Source organism: Eulemur rufifrons, chromosome 4 (genome assembly GCF_041146395.1).
Source record: "Eulemur rufifrons isolate Redbay chromosome 4, OSU_ERuf_1, whole genome shotgun sequence".
Lineage (NCBI taxonomy): Eukaryota > Metazoa > Chordata > Mammalia > Primates > Lemuridae > Eulemur > Eulemur rufifrons.
Window position 1 is genome coordinate 81,089,986 of NC_090986.1, and position 23,780 is coordinate 81,113,765.

Sequence of the window (23,780 nt, forward strand, 5' to 3'; positions counted from 1 at the left end):
TGCGCAGAACTGAAGACACTCGGACGCCGACAGATTCAAATTAGTGGCGGGAGGCTCTGAAACGTGCGTTGTGGTCTGCTGGCTCCTGGAGTACGCCGGCTCCGCTGTGCTCACCAATGGACCCGATCCGGAGCTTCTGCGGGAAGCTGCGGTCTCTGGCCAGCACCCTAGACTGCGAGACGGCCCGGCTGCAGCGAGCGCTGGACAGAGAGGAAAGCGGTGAGTTAGGCTGGCGGGCCTGGGCGCGCTGCGTGGGTCCCTCAGGCGCGGCGGGCCGGAAGGGCAGCCGGGGGGAAATGAAGGGACTCACCGGAATGGGTATTGACTGACGGTGGCCAGAAGGGCTTCAAAGGAGGTACCGGGTGCGGGTGGTGCGCGTATCCAAATGCTCCACGTTTGTCGTTTACACAGCTCTGGGAGCTGCGAGTGTCACCTTTTTATGATTTAGTCTTAGGGGCCCTCAAGTGTGCCGTTGTGTCTGTTTTTAGTTACTTGTACAACCACATTACTCTTCTCAAATAATGAAAGTAGCACTATTATGTTGCGAAGAAAAACAGCGGCACTTATGACTAAAAGTCTAAGTTGACAAATTGAGTTCGTAATGTTTACACTAATTTACATATGACATGCTTTCACGTCACATGTACTATTGTGTGCTTGTTAATCAAATACCATGTGAACAAAATTAAGCAGTTCCTTTTAAAATGAAGCTATTTAGCATTGCTCTTTATACTTTACATGTCTAGTGACTTGTCTCACCTAAATGGTCCACAGTTGCAGTAAACACCTGTATTTTCCCAATAAACCATATTGCCAGCACAAATACTAGTACTCAATATTGCTGTTTTTTTAATAAAGTAAAATTCATCACCATTCACCTTTGTATTAGACATTTTTTAAGTTTTTGCAAAAAGAGTTTGGATTTTAAGATTTATTTCGTAAATGTCATAACCATAATGCATCTTAAAATATTGTACTCTGCTGACTCCTTTTACTTTAATTGTATTATGAATAGTTCTCCAGCCATTTGAAAATGTTTATTTTATTGTGCTCTGTAGGAAATTTGAGATACGAAAAAATATAAAGAGGAAAATAAATATTCTCTGTAACCCTACCACCCAAAGACACCACTATTAATATTTTAGTAATTTTTCTCCCATTCTTATTTTATGGCTTTTTTGTTTTTCTTTGATTTTGTTTATGTAGTTGAGATAATAAAAATAGACACAAAATTGCATTAACATTTTTGGATTCTTGGTATATATGCTGAATTGCTTTCCACAAAGCTTGTGCTAAGTTATCTTCTTACCAACATATTACTTCTGCAAAAACTCTGCATTTTCTTTCATTTTTACAAGAAAAAGTTGGAATAGTTCCTGGCCCATATGTATTATAGAAAATATGGAATTGTACTAATTAGGGAAGATGATTACAGTTATGAATTATTAAATTGACTGACTTCTAAACATCTTGATGGTGGGCACAGTGGCTCACATCTGTAATCCCAGCACTTTGGGAGACCGAGGTGGAAGGATCACTTGAGGCCAGAAGTTCGAGACCAGAGTGGGCAATATAGTGTGACCCCCATCTCTACTAAAAATAGAAAAACTACCTGGGCGTGGTGGTGCAGGCCTGTAGTCCCACCTACTTAGGAGGCTGAGGCAAGAGGATTGTTTGAGGTTGGAGCGAGCTATGATGACATCACTACACTGTAGCCTGGGTGATGGAGCAAGACCCTGCCTCAAAAAAATAAACATTTTCCAGATGTAATTCACAATTCACATACCATAAAAATCACCATTTAAAGGATACAGTTCAGTGGTTTTTAGGATATTGACAAAGTTGTACAACCATCATCACTCTGAAAAGAAATGCCTGTGCCCATTCGGTCACTTCTCATAACCCCATTCACCACAGCAGCTTTAGCCAACCACTAATCTAGTTTCTGTCTCTATAGATTTGCCTATTCTGGACATTTCATTTAAATTGAATCACACAATATGTAGTTTTTTGTGATTGACTTATTTCATTTAGTGTAATGTTTCAGTGTTCATGTTGTAGCATGTGTCATTACTTCATTCCATTTTATTGCTGAGTAATAGACCATTGTATGGACATACCATATTCTCTTTATTCACTAATTGATAAACATTTGGGTTTCTATTTTTTGGCTATTATAAATAGCGTTGCTATAAACATTCATGTGCAAGTTTTTGTGTGAAAGTGTTTTCAGTTGTCTTGGGCATACACATAGAAGTGGAATTGCTAAGTCATACAGTAACCCATGTTTAACTTTTGAGGAGCTGCCAAATTGTTTTTTTGAAGTGGCTGCACCATTTTATATTTGTACCAGCAATGAATAAGGGTTGCAATTTTTCCACATCTCACCAACATTTGTTATTTATGTATTTTATTATAGTTACTCTAGTGAGTACAAGTAGAATCTTATTGTGGTTTTGATTTGCATCTCCCTAATGAAAACTGGTTAACTTTCAACAGGTAGAAGGAGAAGAAAATCTTCAAAGGAGATGTGCTATAGAAAAGAAATATAATCCTCTTAAAAACTACTTTTACATTATATGTATAATCAACTGATTAACAACAAATGTGACAGTGCATTGGGTAAAGGATGTCTTTTCAGTAAGTGGTGCCAGGTCAGTTGGACATCTATATGGGAAAAAAAGAATGGATCTTGATCCTTACCTCATGCCATACACAAAAATCAATTCCAGATGGTTGTAGCTCTAAATGCAAAAGGTAAAAGCATAAAGCTCTTAGAAGAAAACATAAGCAATAAATATGTATTTTCATTGGTAAGGATTTTTAAAGTAGGAACCAAAAAGTGCTTGTCATAAAGGAAAAACTTTATAAGTAGAACTACATTAAAATTAAGAAATTATGTTTATCAAGATTAAGAGAATGAAAAAACAAACTATAGAGTGAAAGAAGATACTGCTATACATGTGTCTGGTAAAAGACTTATATCCAAAATGTATAAAGAGTACCTACAAATTGCTAAGAAAAAGGCAGACAATGCAGTAGAAAAATGCAAAAGTCTTAAATTGATGCTGCAAAAGAAATTATCTTCGGATGGCCATTAAGCTTATGAAAAGATATCAAGGAAATGCAACTTAAATCCCGATGCAGGCAGTCGATGAGGAAACCCGACCACTGCTGCTTTTTCCGGCAGCTGGAAAAATTGCAGATGTTCAGATTGAACGTGCCTACCAAAAGTAGCCGACCATCTTTAAAAACAAGAATAGGGGCCTGCTGGGAGAAACTGGCAAGGAGAATCTCCCAGAGTACTACAAAAACATCAGTCTAGGCTTCATGATGCCCAAAGAGAACATTGAGGGCACCTATATTGACAAGAAATGCCCTTCCCTGGTCAAGTCTCCATCCAAGGGTAGATCCTGTCTGATGTGGGATCTAGATGAAAATGCAGAGGGCCGTTGTCACCTGAGGGACTATCTCCACTACATCCACAGGAATTCCACAAGAACATGTTTCCATGCACTGGTCCCACTGCTTCAGATGAGCAACATTGTCACAATGGGTGAGTGCCAGTTCCTGTGCAAGACAGTACACTTCAGAGTACTCAAGGTCACCAAGGCCCCAACACCAGGAAACAATTCCATAAGTTCTGAGACTGGCCTACTGCCCACTTCCCAAAATGAAATAGTTATTTTCTCATTGGAAAAAAAAATCCCAATGCCGAACAGTGGCGTACCCACCAGGATAACTAAAATGAAAAAGAGAAAAATGCCAAGTGTTTGCAAAGATGTGGGACAAATACAATTTTCATGCACTGTTAGTGGGAGTATGAATTGTAACAACTCTGTTGGAAAACTGTTTGGCAATATCTACTAAAGTTGAATACATGCATACCTATTATCCAGCACTTTTTAAAGTCTAGGTCTCCAGCATACAGAAATGTGAACACATTGGAATCAAAGACATGTTTTAGAAAGTTCAAAGCAAGGGTAATCATAATAGTGCCAGACACAATCCAAAGCCCATCAACAACAGAATAGATAAGTTTTATATCATACAGTGGAATACTGTACAATAATAAGCATGGATGGATTAGATTATGAACATGGAGGAATGTCACAAAGAATGTTGAGTGATAGAACCCAATCACAAATGAGTACATATTTTATGAATCCATCAAATAAAGTTCATAAACAAGCAAAACTACTTCATGGTGTTAGAAATCAGGGTAACGTTTACCCTTGGGGAGAAGGAGAGACTATAGAAGGGCTTATAGAGTTCTCATAATGTTCTGTTCTCTCTCCTTTCCTGCATCTTTAGCTAGGGCTGGTTATGCAGGTGTGTTCACTTTATAAAGTTCATCAAGCAATATACTATGATTTGTTTACTTTATGTTAAATAGTCATGTGTTGCTTAACAATGGGGATAGAGAAGCAGGCAATTTCATCTTTGTGCAAACATCACAGAGCATTTACACAAACCTAGGTGGTACAGCCTATTGCACACATAGACTATATGGTACAGCCTATTATGTTACTGTACTGAATACTGTAGGCAATTGTAACACACTGGTAAGTTATTGTGTAGACATATCTAAACATAGAAAAGGTACGGTAAAAATATGGTATAATCCTTGGGACCACCATCATATATGTGGTCCATCCTTGACCAAAATGTCATTATGTGGCACATGACTATATACTAAATTTTCTATTCTTTTTCTTCCTTTTCCTCACATTTATTGGACTTTTTACCTTTCAATATTCATACTGAAGATTTTGAAGATTATCCAGTGAGAATTTTACATGACCTTCATTCAGAAGTCCAGACTCTAAAGGTATCATTCCTATGATATTAATGTATCATTTTTCTGTGGTAATTTTTTTAACCTAAATAGACTTAGTCAGAAGTTAGAGAAATTATAATGTACTTTCTTTCCTCATAAAAGGATGATGTTAATATTCTTCTTGATAAAGCAAGATCGGAAAGTCAAGAAAGCATTGGTTTCATAAAGGCAACAAAAATATTGATGGAAAAAAATTCAATGGATATTATAAAAATAAGAGAGGTTTTCCAGAAGTATGGATATAATCCACGTGTCAAGAAAAATTCAGGTTTGAATAGCTTTCATTTTACAGCATTTGTTTTAGTATTAAAGAAGGCAGCATGATTAACTAAAACAACTGTAGGCTTGGCCATGATTTTGAGTTTTGACACTGGCATTATCTGACCACCATTTAATAAATATTTATTTGACCCTCACTGTGTGCTGGATGCAATCCTGATCAGTGGTGCAATATAAAGTAAGTCCTTACTCTCCTTTCTGAAATGCTATATGAGAACTAACAGTGCTAGATGAGAGTTCTTTGAGCTATTTAAATGAGAAAGTAGGCGGGTGTGGTAGCTCACACCTGGAATCCTAGCACTCTGAGAGATCAAGGTGGGAGTATCGCTTGAGGCCAGGAGTTTTGAGACCAGCCTGAGCAACATAGCAAAACCCTGTCTCTACAAAAAATAAAAGACTTAGCTGGGCATGGTGGCATGCACCTATAGTCCCAACTACTTAGGAGGCTGAGGCAGGAGGATCATTTGAGCTCAGGAGTTTGAGCTTGCAGTGAACTATGATGACACCACTGTACTCTAGCCCAGGCAACAGAGCAAGACCCTGTCTCAAAAATAAATAGAAAAGTATAAAATAAATCTACATGACTTAGGATGGATTGTAGTCAGCTCTGTCCATAAATAGCTGAGAGACCTTAAGGCATGCTATTTCATTTTTCTTGTTCTCATTTTCCTCTTCTGTACAATGAGAGATTTTGGCTGTATAAGTTGATAAAGTCCTTTTTTTAGTTCTAAAATTTTAATGAAGGGTAGTATAGCACAGTGGTTTAGAATTGGGACCAAAATGCCTGAGTTGAAATCTATATTCCATCGCTTACTAGCTGTGTTATCTTTGGCAAGTTACTTAAATTTGTGCTTCACTTTTCCATCTATAGAGTGGAAATGTTTAATGTATCTACCTCATGAAGTTGTATAAGAATTCAAGGAGATAAAATTTGCTTAGAGCAGTGCCTGGAATGTCAATCACCAGTGTTAACTACTGCTGTTGTTGTTATGCCTATATCTCTAAATGACTAACTTCAGTATGCTTCACTATCTTCATTTCTATTGTGGAAATGATCTTTGCGCATAAATAAAATATTAATTAAATTGAACAAGTCTGTATTGAGGTTGTGTGTAGAAGGTATATTACCCAGCCCATGTGGTGTAATAGAAGAATGCAGTTGACTTTGGTGTAAAAGAGCCGTGGAGTCAAAGACTAGCTTTGCCAGTTAATACATGTGTGACCTTGGATAATTTCTCTGAATTGCATTTTCCTCACTTGTGAGACAGGGATAATAATACGTCCCTATGGAGTAGTGATAATGGTAATGATTCTATTTTATTAATCTCATCAATGATAGTGCTGTATAAATACATCAGTAGGTTTTTTGGTGATTCTTGTAGCATTCCTCAAAATAAACAGAAAGCACAGTGCCAAAACAGAATTAGGCCAATCATATGCTCTTCTGAGGGCCAAAAACCATAAAATCAAAGTATAAAACCTATTAATGGTTTTAAAACTATGTATCTTTCAAATGTTCTGTTATTTTTTCAGTTAGGCTTTTGATATGGGTGTTCCAGACTGACTTAGGATTAAAATTTATCTTTGTATAGCAGTGTTTTCCTTCCAGATGCCTTTCTAACATCTGACAGTTAAAAATCTAAAAAATATTAGTATATATGGTACTAAACCTAGAACATAGTTAATTCCACACTGTAATTAATGTCATAAAATGAAATAAAATGATAAAATACTTTCAGAAAACATTAAGACAGACTGGTAAATCACATTCACTGAGGAAGTAAGGAAAATGGACCTTGATTTGTGAATACTAATTTTTCATCTTTTAACACGTTAGTTAGTTTGCTTTCCTTCTGTAACGTATAATCAAAATGGAATGAATATGAGTGGACAAGAGGTACGTGTCAGACATTTACTGAAGGGAAAATCGAGATAAAAGTTTTTAGAGAATCAGGACTTTTGCTGATTTGGGAAATTTCAGATGAAGCTATTTTCTGGGGTTTTTTTGTAAACATGAAGTTTTCTGTTTTGATGTTTGACCATAATATTCTTTGATTTTTCCTCCTAGTATGTGAGCAAGAAGTCATTGACTCTACCCCAGAGTTGTCTAAATGTGAAATTTTTCAAAAGCCTGATGTGAAAGATGATCTGTGTGATCCTACTGTTGCAAGCAGTTCTATTTCTGAGAAGTCTCCACGTAGTCCACAACTTTCAGATTTTGGACTTGAGCGGTACATGATATCCCAAGTTCTACCAAAACCTTCACAGGCAGTAAACAACGAGAAGGAAGAGTCCAAAATTATAACTACAGCTACCAGACAATCACCAGTTAAAGTACTAAAAACTCCAAAATGTGCACTAAAGATGGATGATTTTGAGTGTGTAACTCCTAAATTAGAGCACTTTGGTATCTCTGAATATACTATATGTTTAAATGAAGATTATACAATGGGACTTAAAAATATGAAGAATAAGAAAAGGTAAGCAGCTTTCTTAAAAGGCTCATTTTATCTAGCTTTCTAAATCCTTCATTTATTGATTTTTTTCCTAGAAGAAATATAATGTTTATGACAATATCTTTCCCCTAGAAAGTTTTCAGATACTTTATATTTCAAACCTCCCTGAATTGTCAATTCTATCAGTAAAGTGTAAGGTATTGGTTTCCTCAAGTGAGAGGCCATAGGAATGATAAGGGCCTGAATAAAGATAGTATTTGTAGGAATAGAGAAAAGTGGATAAAATTAAAGGAGTACAATTAGTAAGAATTTGTGGTTGATTTGGTATACAGACTTGGGAAGAGAAGATCTACGATAAAGCCCAGATTTCTGTTTTGTTTTTTTGAGATGATGCTGGGAGAAACAAGAATGCCTGCAGCTTGGAGGAAAAGGTGGTTTTTACATGTTGATTTTGAGGTGCATGTAGACATTTTTATTATCTCTTAAGCTTAGGTATTTTAGTATGAGTTTGAAGCTCAGTGATGAATTCAGTGCTAGACTAAAGAGATTTGAGGTTGATTACCATGGAAATGGTAATTAAAGCCTTAAGAGCTACACTGAAAATTCCACTTATTTCTTCAAGGTCTGAGGGAAAATAACAAAAAAAAAGAAAATACCACTTATGAAAGTAGCCAAGCACTATCTAAAGATAAAGCCTTGGCTGGGTGCTCACACTTACAGTCCCAGCTACTCGAGAGGCTGAGACAGGAGCATTGCTTGAACCCAGGAGTTAGAGGTTGCTGTGAGCAGTGATGATGCCACTGCACTCCAGCCTGGGTGACGGAGCAAGACCTGTCTAAATACATAAATAAGATAAATCCTTATCTTTAAAAACTATATTATTAAAGGAAAATAAGCATTCATCTCAAAGAGTCAGGGGGAAAAATCCACAATTCTGGGGAAAAGGGGAGGGAACAAACACTAAAGATAAAATGTTAATGCAAAAGATTTTTAGAAGAATACAATTGATAAATCTAAGAACTGGTTCTCATTTAAACGTACATGCAAATGACAAAATTAGGAACTAAGGGCTATTTTTTAAGCTATACGACAATACCATAGGGTGTAGTATTAGGAAATTTGAAAATTTTTGATAAATCAAAGTTTTTGAAAATAATACAAAATAATCAGAATTGACTTGAAGTAGAAAACCTAGATAGACCAATAATCAGATAAGAAAACTGAAAAAGTTATCAGAGAACCGGCTTCAAAAAGCTCTGAGCACAGATGGTTTTCTGGATGAATCCTTTCAAAATTTCAGAGAACATATAAGTTTCATCTTATATGAAAAGTTTTTTGTTTCTGTTTCTTTTAAAGAGGTGAGGTCTCTGTTGCCCAGGCTAGACTACAGGAGGTATTCACAGACATGATCATAGGGCACTATGGCCTTGAACTCTTGGGCTCAAGTGATCCTCCCACCTCAGTTTCCCAAGTAGCTGAAACTATAGGTGCGCACCACCTCGCCTTGCCTGTAATGTTCTTTTTCTGAGAAGGAGACATATGTTCTAGTGCACGTACCAACACCTAGCCTGGGAACCTTCAGACTCACAAAACCTCTCTGTGTTCTATTTTCTCACCAGTAAAATGAGTATAACCATATCTATCCTGTTTACCACACAGAGTCAGTGAGGTATAATGGATTAAATATAAACTCATTTAAGAATGAGTTATAAAAATAATAATATAACAGATTAAAAATTATAAACTGCTTTAAGATTGAGATAAAAAAATGACAGAAAAATAATGAAATAATAAAAAGCGGTCTACAAACTATAGCCACAGGCCAAATCCAGCCTTCTGCCTATTTTTTTTAATAAAGTTTTATTAGAATACACTGCTCAAAAACAAAGTTCTTTTTCTAAAACTAGAATAAGGGAAAATTCTTCAGTTAATGAGGTTGATATAACTTTGATATAAAAACACTGACAAGGCCCACAAAAGGAAACTATGGCCCAATCTAATTTGTGTAAAAGTTCTAATTAAAATATTTAAAATTGAATTCAATAGCATATTAAAAGTATTATATAATGGACAACTTCCAGGTTAAGCTTAGAAACTATCCAAGGATAGTTTAATATTTGGGAACTCTTAAAATACATTATTTCTGTGATTCAATAAGAAAAAAAAAAGTTAATGTCAATAGATGCTAGTGAAGAATTTAATAAAATTTGACACCTATTCTTCATTTAAAATGCTTGGTCATACACTAAATAGAAGGATACTTTCTTAACATAATAAACAATATGAATATCTAACTTTATAGTGAAGTTATCTGTCACCATTATTATTTAGCATCATTCTTGACACTATGGCCAGTGTAATGAGATAGCAAATAGAAATAAGTATTTCTGTGTTATATTTCTAGGCCAAGTTTTATACCTAGGCAACTCAAGAAAATCACATGAAAAACTTCTAGAAATAATAAAAATCAGAAAGGGTGATATATATTTTATATAGTTGTATAAATATTTAAAAACTTTCCTATGTTTTATTAGTAACTAGTTGGTAATTACAGTGAAAAAAATCCATTCAAATTTGCAATAAAAAAGTAAAATACCCACACCAGGCATAGAACATTTCTGAGTCATACAGGGGAAATTAGGATGAAGAAGGACATCATATTCCTCAATAAAGTAACTATTATTTTTTTATTTTTTGAGACAGAGTCTCACTCTGTTTCCTGGGCTAGAGTGCTGTGGCGTCAGCCTAGCTCACAACCACCTCAAACTCCTGGGCTCAAGCGATCCTCCTGCCTCAGCCTCCCAAGTAGCTGGGACTACAGGCATGCGCCACCATGCCCAGCTAATTTTTTCTATATATTTTTAGTTGTCCGGCTAATTTCTTTCTATTTTCAGTAGAGATGGGGTCTTGCTCTTGCTCAGGCTGGTCTCGAACCCCTGAGCTCAAATGATCCACCCACCTCAGCCTCCCAAGAGTGCTAGGATTACAGGCGTGAGCCTCCACGCCCGGCCTACAATGACTATTATTAAGATGTTTAATTTATAGGATCTATAATTACAAAGCTTCCATAGGTTTTTTCCCCCCCATAGGGTGCAAAAAGGGATATTTGATAAAATGATTCTAAAGTTTATTTGGAAGAATAAAAAGTAAGGATAGCTAAGAAAAGAATGAAAAATAACAGTAATAAGGGACTTGATCTACTAGATATTAAAATATCTAAAGCTCCAGGAAGTCAAACGATATAAAACTGGTACAGAATAGTCCAGAAACAGACTCCAATAATACCTACTAAAGGAATTTTTGAAGTGAAGATTATTCAGTAAATTATACTGAAACAATTGGTTAGCTGTTTAGAAAAAAATCAAGTAATCTTTACCTCATGTCAAAATAAATTATAGATAGATCAACAGCCAGACGCTGTGGCTCATACCTGTAATCCTGGCACTCGGGAGGCTGTGGCAGGCGGATTGCTTGACCTCAGGAGTTCAATACCAGCCTAAGCAAGAGCGAGACCCCATTTCTACTAAAATAGTAAAAATTATCCGGGCACAGTGGCTTGCACCTGTAGTCCCAACTAGCTACTCGGGGGGCTGAGGCAGGAGAAGCGCTTGAGCCCAGGAGTTTGAGGTTGCTATGAGCTAGGCTTACGCCACAGCACTCTAGCCTGGGCAACAGAGTGAGACTCTGTCTCAAAAAAAAATTATAGACAGATCAAAAAGACAAATAGACAAACTATTTTAAAAGTAGGACAAAATGAAGATAAATTACCCATTTAAACAATGAAAGTACACTGCAACTACCAGTATATTTATAATTGCAAGAAACCTATAAATTAATTTGACACTATTAGACATCTTAACAATATATTCCACTCAGGAATATAAGATGGATCATAAAGTGTATAAAGGATAAAAAAATGAAGAAAATACATAGAACAAATATGCCAAGTATAATGCCCTTAAAACAGCTGCTACACATTTTTGTAAGGAACTGCTGACACTACAAAAGCTAACTAGACTATGGACACGAATAGACAGCTCATAGAAGGTAAATATGAATAACTAATAAATGTGAAAAAAAAGTTTTGCCTATTAAAATAGTGCAAGAATATATTTATTTAACTGTTAGAAGAGTACAATGAAATCATGTACTGTTGTTGGGAATGTTTCATGGAAAGGGTTGCTTTTTGAATGTTCAAAGCCTTTTACCTGGTCATTTAATTTCTAGGAAAACTCAATAAACATTTTGGCACAGTAGTATTTATTATAGCCTTATTTATAATAAGGGAAGATTGGAAATAATCAAAATATCTAACAGAAAACTAGTGAAATTATGGCATTACGTGGAAGCCAGAAATATGTGCATATATGTCACATATAAACATAACATATTTTTAAAACCCATGTATATCAATTAGAGAAAGAAAACACCTCAATTTTAAAAAGGAGCAAAGACATGAGTTAACAAAAGAAGAAATACAAGTGAACGATTAGTGTATGAACATGTTTGACTTCGCAAGTAATCAAAGAAATTCAAATAAAAAAATGAGATGTCATTTTCACCTATCCAGATACATGCATTTTATTTCCGAGTTTTAACTAGGCTTGTTAAAGTTGAGAGAGATAATATCAAAAAAGACAAGGTGCAGTGTTGATAAAGACATAAGAAAAATACTTTTGTAATGCTGGTGAGCATTGCTGAATCTGAGGCGAAAATAGACAGTGTATGTAAGTCTGTGAAATTTTACTTAAAGGAATTAATTCAAGGCAAATAATCAGTGTGTAATGGTATATATATAAAATACTCTGATTTCATCTATATTTCTGAAGTTCAAAAACAGGCAAAAATTATATTAATATTAGGAATACATAAATAAGTAGTTACAAACACCAAGCAAATCTAGGAAGAGATTTGACCTCTATGGGGCAGAGAGGGATGTCTACCTGGGAAGATTCCATAGAGAACTACACAGGTACTAGTATTATAGTATTCTCTTTCTTAAGCTAGTGAGTGGATCTGGGCTGGGCGCGGTGGCTAACGCCTGTAATCCTAGCATTCTGGGAGGTAATGAGGCCAGCAGATCGTTTGAGCTCAAGAGTTCGAGACCAGCCTGAACAAGAGTGAGACCCCCGTCTCTAATAAGAAATGGAAAGAAATTAGCCAGACAACTAAAAATATGTAAAAAAAATTAGCTGGGCATGGTGGCGCATCCCTGTAGTCCCAGCTACTTGGGAGGCTGAGGCAGGAGGATCACCTGAGCGCAGGAGTTTGAGGTTGCTGTGAGCTAGGCTGACGCCACAGCACTCTAGCCTGGCCAACAGAGTGAGACTCTGTCTCAAAAAAAAAAAAAAAAAAAGTGTATTTGAAGGTGTTAATTTTCTTAAAAATTTATACTTCATGTATACATTCTTTTGTATATGTGCCATATTATACACATGCTTTTTAAAAATGTTTATGTAAAGTGTTAAGGACAGCATGGTCATTATGTTTCAATTCAAAACTGGAAATTTATAAGTGAAAATCAATCCTGAACCATCTTGTAGTATTCAATGATACTTCTCTTTATAACTATATTCCAGACATCTGTGTAATTACAGGATCAGTTCTTTAGTCTAAAAAAAATGACAAGTTCTTAATCTATATCTGTATATTAGTTATAAAATTCCACTTCAGGATTTTGAAGCAATGAGCTGTACCGTTCCCTTTATTTTATTTATTTTTTTTGAAACAGGGTCTCACTTTGTCCAGGCTGGAGAGCAGTGGTGCAATTATAGGTCACTGTAACCTCAAATTCCTGGCCTCAAGTGATCCTCCTGCCTTGGCCTCCCAAAGTGCTGGGATTACAGGTGTGAGCTGCCACACCTGGCCACAATTTTTACTTTTGGACTAATGAGTTGAATTTAATGACTTTCCTTTAAGTCGGAGGTTCTTAACCTACTTCTCTAAATCAAGACTATCAATAGAAAATGGTTCTTAATCTTTTTGAGCCATGAATTATATATATTTTAAAAAAATATTTGTTTCATGAGACTTCTATTTCATAAAACAGGATTGGATGTTGGTCTAAACTTGATGATATATAGCAAGATTAATTTTTTTAAGATTAAATTTTTTCCCAGAGGTTTAATATTTACTTTTTTTAATCTTACAATTTTACTATGAATCACACTAGTGAGAAGGCCATAGAAACAGAATCCATGACCAGTGATAATTATTTTGCTACTCCTGGCCCCATAATCCAGAGGCTGGAAAAAAGTGGTAAGTATAAAAATCAAATTACTTCTCAAGCTATATTATTGCTAGACTATCTTTGTACAAAAATGGTATACCTTAGATGTACAAAAATGTCACCTTTTACATTCTAATAGCATTCTCCTTTTTTTTTTTTTTTTTCTTGAGACAGTCTCTCATTCTGTCACTCCAGCTAGAGTATAATGGTGTCATCATAGGTCACTGCAACCTCTAGTTCCTGGGCTCAAGAGATCTTCCTGCCTCAGCCTCTTCTCCAGTAGCTGGGACTACAGGTGCATGCCACCACTCCCAGCTAACTTTTCTATTTTTGGTAGAGATGGGGTCTTGCTTTTTGCTCAGGCTGGTCTTGAACTCCTGGCCTCAAGGAATCCTCCTGCTTTGGCCTCACAAAGTGCTAAGATTACACTTGGCCTAGAATTTAGTATTTATTTATTTTTTTAAAACAAGGACTCATCAATTCTGGAAAATATTCTGACATTATCTCTTTATTTATTAGTTTCTCAATTTTTTTCTCCTAAAATTCCTATTGGATAGATTTTAGAATGTATCATTCTGTCTCCTCAGTTTATTAACTTCCATTTTGTATTTTGTATGAAATAGGCTGCTTTGTGCTTTAGTTAGATCTTTCTTCCAACTTACTGTTTCTCTCTTACACTGAGTATAAGCTGTCATTTTAATCCATCAATTGAATTTTTACTCTAGTAACTACATTTTCTGTTTTGAAAGATTTTCTTTCAAATGCATGGGCGCTGAAAGTGAATATGTTACATAAAGTTAGGAGCCTGGGAGAGCTATATGGTCAATGAACCCTTTTTATTCCTTCTGTACTATCATTCCCTTACCTTATGATTCCTATGCCTTCATTTATCTCTTTGAATATTTTACTGTATTTATTTTGGAGATGGTTCTGTTGTATTGCCCACGCTAGCCTGGAACTCCTGTGGAAGTGATCTTCCCCCTCAGCCTCCTGAGTAGTGGGATTACAGGCATGTGCTACCACACCCAGCTTCTCTCTGAATATTTTAAACACATATATCTGAAAGACTCTTTAAGGTGTTGATTCTGTTGTTTATTGGTCTCATTCACTCTCTTGGTAGTTTCTTGCCTCATATGCTTTTAATTTTTAACTGTGAACTGTGAATTTTAACTTCAAAAGAAGTTGTTTTCAATGGAATTCTGCATGCCCTGGATTGTCAAGTAGTCTCTGTGGAGCTGTTTCATGCTGGCCCCCAACAAGGCCCCAAGGGTCTTGCCACTTGCAGACAAGTTTTTAGGTGAACTGCTTGGTTCAGGAGATCTGTGCTGGATATGTAGGGTGAACTCAGAACCCACAACTCCACACTGTTATGGACTTCATATTGTGTTTTTTAAATCTTTTTCCAAAGACTCTCCACCTTTATCCTAGCTTGCTTTCATCCTGTTTCCCTGGAACCATTGCCAGTGGGCAGATATTTTCTAGTTCCTGGTTCATGGGCCTTACAGCTCTTCTAGACTTTTAACTTTATACATCGTGCTCCATTTTTGTTCCCCATTCATTCAGAGGCTGCACCTTAACTCCTCTCTGTGCTTGTCTTAAAAGCCTAGATGTCTAGGTATATACTTGGAAATATCAGATTCTTGCTATATATGCTTCAGATTTTTATTTAATAAAAGAGAATGAACATAAAGCTAAATAGCAACGTCCACTCCACTAGTCTCCTTCCCTTCCTCTCCAAAAGTAGTAAATTTTCTAAAGTACATTTCTGTTTTCAAATTTTACAGAAGTGGCAACATGCAATTCATATTCTTTTGCCACTTTTTTCACTTAATGGTATGTTTATATTGTTGTTAAATGGTATGTTAAATGGTATATTTATATTATCCTTTTTAATTGATAAGTAGTATTCCACTGGATAAATAAAGCATATTTTGTTTATTTCCTTATTAGGAGGTAGTTTTTAGTTTTTATTACTACAGGCAGTGCTCTAGTGAAATTGTCCCCTTGTGTACATATGTGTTTCTCACATCTAGGAGTAGACTTTGTAGGTCAAAGGGCATGCACATCTTTACTGTTCTAGAAAATGCTGAGTTGCCAGCTAAGAGTGGCTGTTCTGACTTATATTCTCACCAGCAGTGTTTGAGTACCTGTTTTTCCATCTTTTCCAGTACTTGATGATTTTTAGACTTGAAATATTTTGCCAGTCAGATTGTTTTTCTAACGTATTTACCTGTTCTCTTTGATTTTTTTTTTTTTTTTAAGATTGCTTTGATGGTAGCAAATGTCTATATGGGTCTCTTTTGTTCCAATAGTCAATTTTTCCCATCACTCGTTAATGTTACACTGTTTTTTGCTGTTGCTGTTGTTTTTTTAGAGACAAGGTCTTGCTATGTTGCCCAGGCTGTTCTCACTACAGGCAAATGTTACACTGTTTTTAATTACTGTAGCTTTAGAGTAAGTTCTGATATCTTGGAGGGCAGGTGATCTCCTTTCCCTCTTCCTCCTCCTTTGTGTTCTTCAGGAGTTTAATAATTTTCTCCATAAAGGTCTTATACAGTTTTTAATAGATGTATATGTAGGTATCTTGTCTTCGTTGTTGCTACTGTCAAAAAATGTCTTTTTCCAAATTATATTTTAATTTTTTTATTTTTTGAGACAGAGTCTCACTCTGGCACCCCAAGTAGAGTGCAGTGGCATCATCACAGTTCACCACAACCTCAAACTCCTAGGCGCAAGCGATCCTCCTGCCTTAGCCTTCCAAGTAACTGGAACTATGGGCATTTACCACCACGCCTGGCTAATTTCTTTATTGTAGAGACAGGGTCTCGCTCTTGCTCAGGCTGGCAAATTATATTTTTAATAGTTTGTTGCTCTTATATCCATTATGTAACACAACTATTCATTATTGTGTAGTGCTTTTATAACTCTGTTGAACTTTTATTAGTGCTAATGGTAATTACATATGTGAATATGACAGTTTTGTTTTTCCCTGTCTAGTCAGACACACACTGTAGCTGTAATTTTTTTGAAGTTATTACAAATAAAGTAGGCTAGGCATGGTGGCTTATGCCTATAATCCCAGTACTTTGGGAGACTGAGGCGGGAGGATTGCTTGAGGCCAGGAGTTCGAGATCAGCCTGGCCAACATAGCAAGACCCCATCTCTAAGAAAATTTTTTTTAATTAGCTGGGCATGGTGGTGCATGCCTGTAGTCCTAGTTACTCAGATGGTTGAAGCAAGGAGGATCACCTAAGCCCGAGAGTTCAAGGTTGCCCTTCTGCCTGGGCAACAGAGTGAAACTTTGTCTCTAAACAATAAATAAATAAAGGATAAAAATTATATTGACAAAGCTTATAACTTAAAAGTTGAAATCTTATTTCAGCTTATAGCCACATCTTTATTTTCATGACCATCGTATGTGTCTTCTAGATGCTGAGTATACAAATTCTCCCTTGGCACCTACATTCTGCACTCCTGGTTTGAAAATTCCTTCTACAAAGAACAGCACAGCTTTGGTAACCTTCTGTAAAATTGAAAACTCTAATCTTGCTCCTAAAGACTCAGATACAGTATTGCTTCCAGACTCAGTCTGTTTTAAAAACTTACACTAATGAAGCTTTTAGGATTATATTTTGAGGGTAATTTGGCAGCATAGATCAAGAACTTTACAATTTTTTTCATACCCTTTAATCATGTCTCAGAATTTGTTCTAAGACAAGTTTGGACAATGATTTATAACAGGGAAGTTATAGAAGGAGGAATAGCATTATTTGTAAGAGCAAAACACGGGAACAATGTAAATGTCGCGTGATAGAGAAGCGAGTGCAACAAGGCATAGCTATGAGATCTGGTGTTATTTCACATATTTTGAAAACCAGATGAGAACATACAAAAGAACATATAAAAAGTATGTTTTCAAGAAATATTTAATCATATGGAAATGACATGTATATGTGTACACACACATATTTTATTTTAAGGAAAAAGAATGTATAGAAACACACCAAAATGTAGTTATCTCTGGGTGATAGATTTAAGGTGATTTTTATCCTTTTTCCCCCCAAATTAATGGACAGATTTAATCAAATCAAAACCTTATCCCTCTTTAAAGTTTGTAGGAACATTTTAAGACCACCAATGGTATAGACAACCAATACTGTATTAAGGTCTCCAATAGAATTTCCTATAATGGTGGAAATGTTCTGTAATCTGCACTGACTGATATAGTAGCCACTAATCAAATGTAATTATTGAGCACTTAAAAATGTAGCTAGTGTATCTGAGGAAATAATTTTTAAATTTTTAAATTTTACTTAATTTTAATTAATTTAAAATTAAATGTAGCCCCCTGTGGCTTGTGGCCATTATATTGGACAGTGCAGCTGTAGACAAACAGTGCTGTTTATCAATTGAAGTTTCAGGTTATCTGCCTGCTGGTACTTGCCATTTACAATTAATCTACTTCTCAGATTTCTGTTTACATGGGAGGTGGCCTGCCGAGGCGACACTCCATCCTCTCTATCAACTTTGACTGCCGGGAGCTGGGGTGGCTTACCCAATTGGTCCATTTAGCATGAATAAACTGCACGTTAAGCTTGCCTCAGATCTGCTTCCGCTCTCTGGAAGAAGCCTGCCTGCTGAGGGCATGGGTAACCTACTCATCCTTGCGGTGACTCTCCTCTGGCCAGCGTGGTGCTGCTTGAGATGGGTGGGAGAGTCGTCCAAATCTGGGCTCAGGCAACACATCCGCTTAGTTCTGCCATCAAGCTCTAACTCAGTCTTCATTAGTAATGAAGATGGTATTTTGTCCTCCTTTCGCCATTTCTTTTTCTTGATTTTGTTCAGAACTTGGTTGGGGGATAGGAGATCATTTCGGGGCCTACATACAGAGCCAAACAGAACTAACAAATGACTAACAATTTTTATTTACTACATTATTTTATACTACCATAATTTAATGATTTATTTTTATTCAACAGGTATCCACAAATTATTCACTATCAAAAACAAATAGTTCATCAAATGATTTGGAAGTTAAAGATTGTACTTCGGTAATTTTAAATTCAGACAAGTGCTTTGAGAATTTTGCAGATCCCTCTTCTCCTACGATTTCTTCTTATGAGAATCTGCTCAGAACACCTACACCTCCAGAAGTAACTACAATTCCAGAAGATATTCTCCAGGTTATTCTTTCAGGCTATTTTATTTTTTCTATTCTTTTCAAAAATCAGATATTTATATTAAAGACCTGAAATGCATATAAACTGTCTTATTTATTATTGGGCTAATGTGCTAGTTTTGGTATTGAGAAAATCTAAATTCTAGGCTATTAGGCCATTCTAAGACCACCTGGCTAAGACTCCTTCTGAGCTGAGCACAAGCTAGGGACTTTTCATATCTTTAGTGATATTACCTTTATGAGTCATTTTCTCTTCACCTTTAACTCCATGTTCTGAAATGTATTCTAATAGTTTCCAATACTTGTTCAACTGTGGTTGCCACGTTGATCATGTTTCCATTTGAAGTGTCACTGGCAAAGTTAGAAATGTCTTTTACCCTACAATTCTCGAGAGCCAGGGTATCATGAATAACTTATATCAGTGTTTCTTGAACTTTAGACTTATTGGACCTCAATTTAAGAAACACCACTTGGTATATATTAGAATTTTATGTACTGCATAACAATATTTCCAACAGTGATGGATGGCATATATATGATGGTGGTCCCATAAGATTATAATACTATATTTTTACTGTACCTTTTCTATGTTTACATACACAGACACTACCATTGAGTTACAGTTGCCTGTTATATTCAGTACAGTAATACATTTTGCAGGTTTGTAGCCTAGGAGCAGTAGGCTACCATATAGCCTCGGTGTGTAGTAGGCTATACCATTGAGGTTTATTTAAGTGCACTCTATCACGTCCCACGTCCGCTCAATGAGAAGTCACCGATTAACAACACCTAATAACAACACATTTCTCAGAACGTATCCCTGTTATTCTGTGATGCATGACTGTATCTAATGTTACAATGTATGTATAACATTGTTTACCATTAGTCTACTACAGATTTATAACAACTACCAATTCTAAATAACCAGTCTGATTCTTTGACATTCTCCCACCTTTTTTTTTTTTTTTTTTTTTAAAGAGACACAATCTTGCTCTGTCACCCAGACTGGTGCAGTCGCGTCATCATAGCTCACTGCAGCCTCAAGCTCCTGACGTTCCCCCTCCTTAATAGAAGTTATAGTGTTTGGCAATTATTAAGCATGTGGAATTCTTAATAACCATTCTAGGAATCTTCCTGGCTTATGGAGAGCCAGGAGAAGGATAAACCACTTGGGAAAATACCGAAATGCCATTAGAACTGACCCATCCTGGGTTTAAATAAAGCATTTGTTATCCATTTTTCTGCTTTCTGGGGAGATATGATAAATTGGGTGAAGAAGGAGTACTTTCTGTCTTTATGGAGTTATAAAGAGTTTCCACTTCCCCGTGGCTGATTCTTTTGTTCTTATTTCTATGTGAAATTAAGGAAACCTTGTTTTATGTATCACCTCTTTATGCATGAAAAAAACGATGCTGATATTTCAGATCCTGCTTTTACAGTTTTTATAACTGATGATCTATCTTTTGAGCATTCATTTCAGCTCTTTCCTATGTATATTTTCCCCAATATCTTTGTTTAATTTGCTTTCAGAAGTGTATTGCTACTTGTTTTCATTAACCTCAGTGCATTTTAGACTTTAGAAATCCTTCACATCCAATTTAAATTTCTAATATCTCCATCTTCTCATTGCTGTTGGATATCTGTGTGCATTATTGCTTAAAAAATTCTTAGTGTTTTAAATAACCCATATCTTGAAATTCTCCATGAATTTTCTTGAACATTTTATAACACCTTCCAAATTTAGGTTATGTTGTTCATGTGACTTGATAAAAAAGAATTTACTTTTTGTTTTAGATTTTATCAAAATACAACTCAAACCTAGCTACTCCAGTAGCAGTTAAAGCAGTGCCACGCAGCAAAGGGTTCCTTAAATATGAAGGACAGAACATCCGAGATGTTGGCAACAAAGAAAACTGGTCAGTATTTTACATTGTAAAGAAAGTTTGTGTGTTATTTGAGGAGGACATTTAAAAATTAACATTTGAATGGTAGTAAACATTTTGATTTTAATTGACATTTGCCAGCTTAGGTTAATAGCCTGTCTTTATCTTTTTTTTTTTTTTTTTTTTTTTTTTTTTTGAGACAGAGTCTCACTCTGTTGCCCAGGCTAGAGTGAGTGCCGTGGCGTCAGCCTAGCTCACAGTAACCTCAAACTCCTGAGCTCAAGCGATACTCCTGTCTCAGCCTCCCGAGTAGCTGGGACTACAGGCATGCACCACCATGCCTGGCTAATTTTTTCTATATATATTTTTAGCTGTCCATATAATTTCTTTCTATTTTTAGTAGAGATGGGGTCTCGCTCTTGCTCAGGCTGGTCTCAAACTCCTGAGCTCAAACGATCCGCCCACCTCGGCCTCCCAGAGTGCTAGGATTACAGGTGTGAGCCACCGCGCCCGGCCGTGTCTTTATCTTTTGATATAGACCTTGTGATCCCTGAATCACAGACTCTCAAATTGGTGACTCTCAAGTTTGATGATACCGGTATCTATTAACAACAATTTTAAAATATATAGCCACAGTGTTGTGTCATTTGTTTTATTGATGGCTTTTAATTATACTTAATTGATATTTTTTATTTGTATCTGTTGCAGAAATTCTAGTGCTTTCATCCATTATAGAAACTGAACAGCGTGAGATGAAAACAGAGCTGGACTTACTTTGTTATTCCCACTTGCCTACCTCTTTCCCCCTTTTTCAAACCAACTCATTTCAGAGAAGAACATGGACATTGACGTAATCATATGCTTTTTGTGATGTTTTGATTTGGCTTAACCTCAGTCTTGTTGACATGTGGTTCATTCAGTTTTGAGGATTATTACTGTTTCATTGTTATTAAATTATTCTGCTTAATCTAACAGAATGGTTTAAGTAATATCAGGAAGTGGGACAAATAACTGTAAAAGTATAAATGCTGCTGTTTGCTACTCAGATGAGGCCACCCTGACCTTCCCGTAGCCAGGCGGTCACTGCTGCCAGCCAGCTCGGCCTTTCCCTCATCTCCCCTCAGGATTGTCCCAGAGCCTTTTACACCTTTTATTTCAAGACTCTGTTGCTATTTGCAAGTGACAGAAACACAGCTTTCACTTAGGAAAAGGGGAATTTCTGGGCCTGGGTAATGCACTATAACTGTTGGAGGTGAAGGGAGGCCCCAGACAGTTGGAATCGGGGACTCACTGTTGTCAGCTTGTGTGTTTTTCTTCTCTTTTCTCCTAGCTTTTTACTATTGGCTTTGTTCTCTCCCATCAGCTCCTCCCATCCGTGGCTGTTGGCTTCTCAGCCTCTGCTCTCCACCTTGGCCACCCCTCTGTGGAAGTTTTGATGGCTTGTCCTGGGTCAGGGGCACTCCCGCGGACTGTCAGCTGTGGCCAGGAGCCTCTGGAGCTCCCTGGCAACTTCATACTGCCCGGTCCATGGAGCCCAAGATTTTTCCAGTTTAAGTACAACTGGAAAGTAATTATCTAATTAAGTTCACGATAGTGCTGTTAGAGAACTTGTCAAATTACAGCCAATGGGAAAATCAGGATCTAGCGTACTGTGGAGACCAGTTTAAAATTTGAGAAGAAACTGATAAGTATCATGACAAAGTGCTTCAAAGACTTAGCTTTGGGAAATTTGATGCAGTAAATAAAGATTACCCATTTTTATGACTTTTTTTTTTTGAGACAGAGTCTCCCTCTGTTGCCCGGGCTAGAGTGCCGTGGCGTCAGCCTAGCTCACAGCAACCTCAGACTCCTGGGCTCAAGCGATCCTCCTGCCTCAGCCTCCCAAGTAGCTGGGACTACAGGCATGCGCCACCATGCCCAGCTAATTTTTTCTATATATTTTTAGTTGTCCGGCTAATTTCTTTCTATTTTCAGTAGAGATGGGGTCTTCCTCTTGCTCAGGCTGGTCTTGAACTCCTGAGCTCAAACGATCTGCCCGCTTCAGCATCCCAGAGTGCTAGGATTACAGGTGTGAGCCACCGTGCCTGGCCTATGATTGTGTCTTTAGTCAAATGAAAGACCTGTCACATTGTGCTCCGTTAATCCTGTCAGAAAATTGTTACCAAAACAAAATTTAGTCCTTGTTCTAGGAATTACTGTGTAGTTGTAAGTATTGTAAGTATAATTTTCTTGAATATAATGTAAAATAAATTATTTTCAAGATATTTTTAGTTTTCAAAGTAAAGCTCAAGTCAACCTTATATACACTGATGATTCCAAAATTCATATCACCTTTTCACTGTGTAACCATAAGTGTGAGTCCACAGAACTGGAAGAGACTGGAGGGAGGGGGTGGATCCAGGTGTACCAGGGACCAAGTCCTGGGCTTATCCCAGATTTGGAGGATGTATACAGGCAGAGTATTCTAGCAAAGGACAGTGGAGTAGGAAGAAAATATTTCAAAGAAAGTGATGATTCGGTCAACATTGCTGAGAATTCCAGTGAAAAGAGGACTGAGAATTGACCAATGGACTCGGCAAAGTCAGTGTTATTGACAACACCGATTAGCTTTGGTGGAGTGCTAGTGATAGAAGTCTGGAGTGGGCTGAAGAGAAAATAAGCGAGGAAGTAAAAATAACCGCTTCAGACAGCTCTTTTGGCTAGTTTTGCTAAAGAAAGGAGGAGAGAGAAGGGGCAGCATCTGGCAGGGGTTATGGAGCAAAAAGGAGGTTTTAAGATGGGCAATAATTGACTTGAGTATTTCTGATTGCCTGCAAGGAGCTCCACTTGCTTTGTGATGACCCCTCAAATGCATTTGTCTAAACTTCATCTTTCCCTGACCCTTACCATCTTTCTCCTATGATCCTAGTTTCTG

The 23,780-nt window shown here is 36.7% G+C and overlaps 1 protein-coding gene across 1 annotated transcript; it reads left to right on the forward strand.

Annotated features, from left to right (window-relative positions):
- Positions 1-116: 116 nt before the first annotated feature.
- On the forward strand, positions 117-23,429 carry SKA3 (spindle and kinetochore associated complex subunit 3). The gene is made up of 10 exons (XM_069466961.1): positions 117-219; positions 4,770-4,831; positions 4,943-5,108; positions 7,188-7,599; positions 13,748-13,833; positions 17,234-17,319; positions 18,784-18,987; positions 20,778-20,915; positions 22,197-22,433; positions 23,220-23,429. The coding sequence occupies exons 1-10, from the start codon at positions 117-119 to the stop codon at positions 23,427-23,429; spliced, it is 1,704 nt and encodes a 567-aa protein (XP_069323062.1).
- Positions 23,430-23,780: the final 351 nt, after the last annotated feature.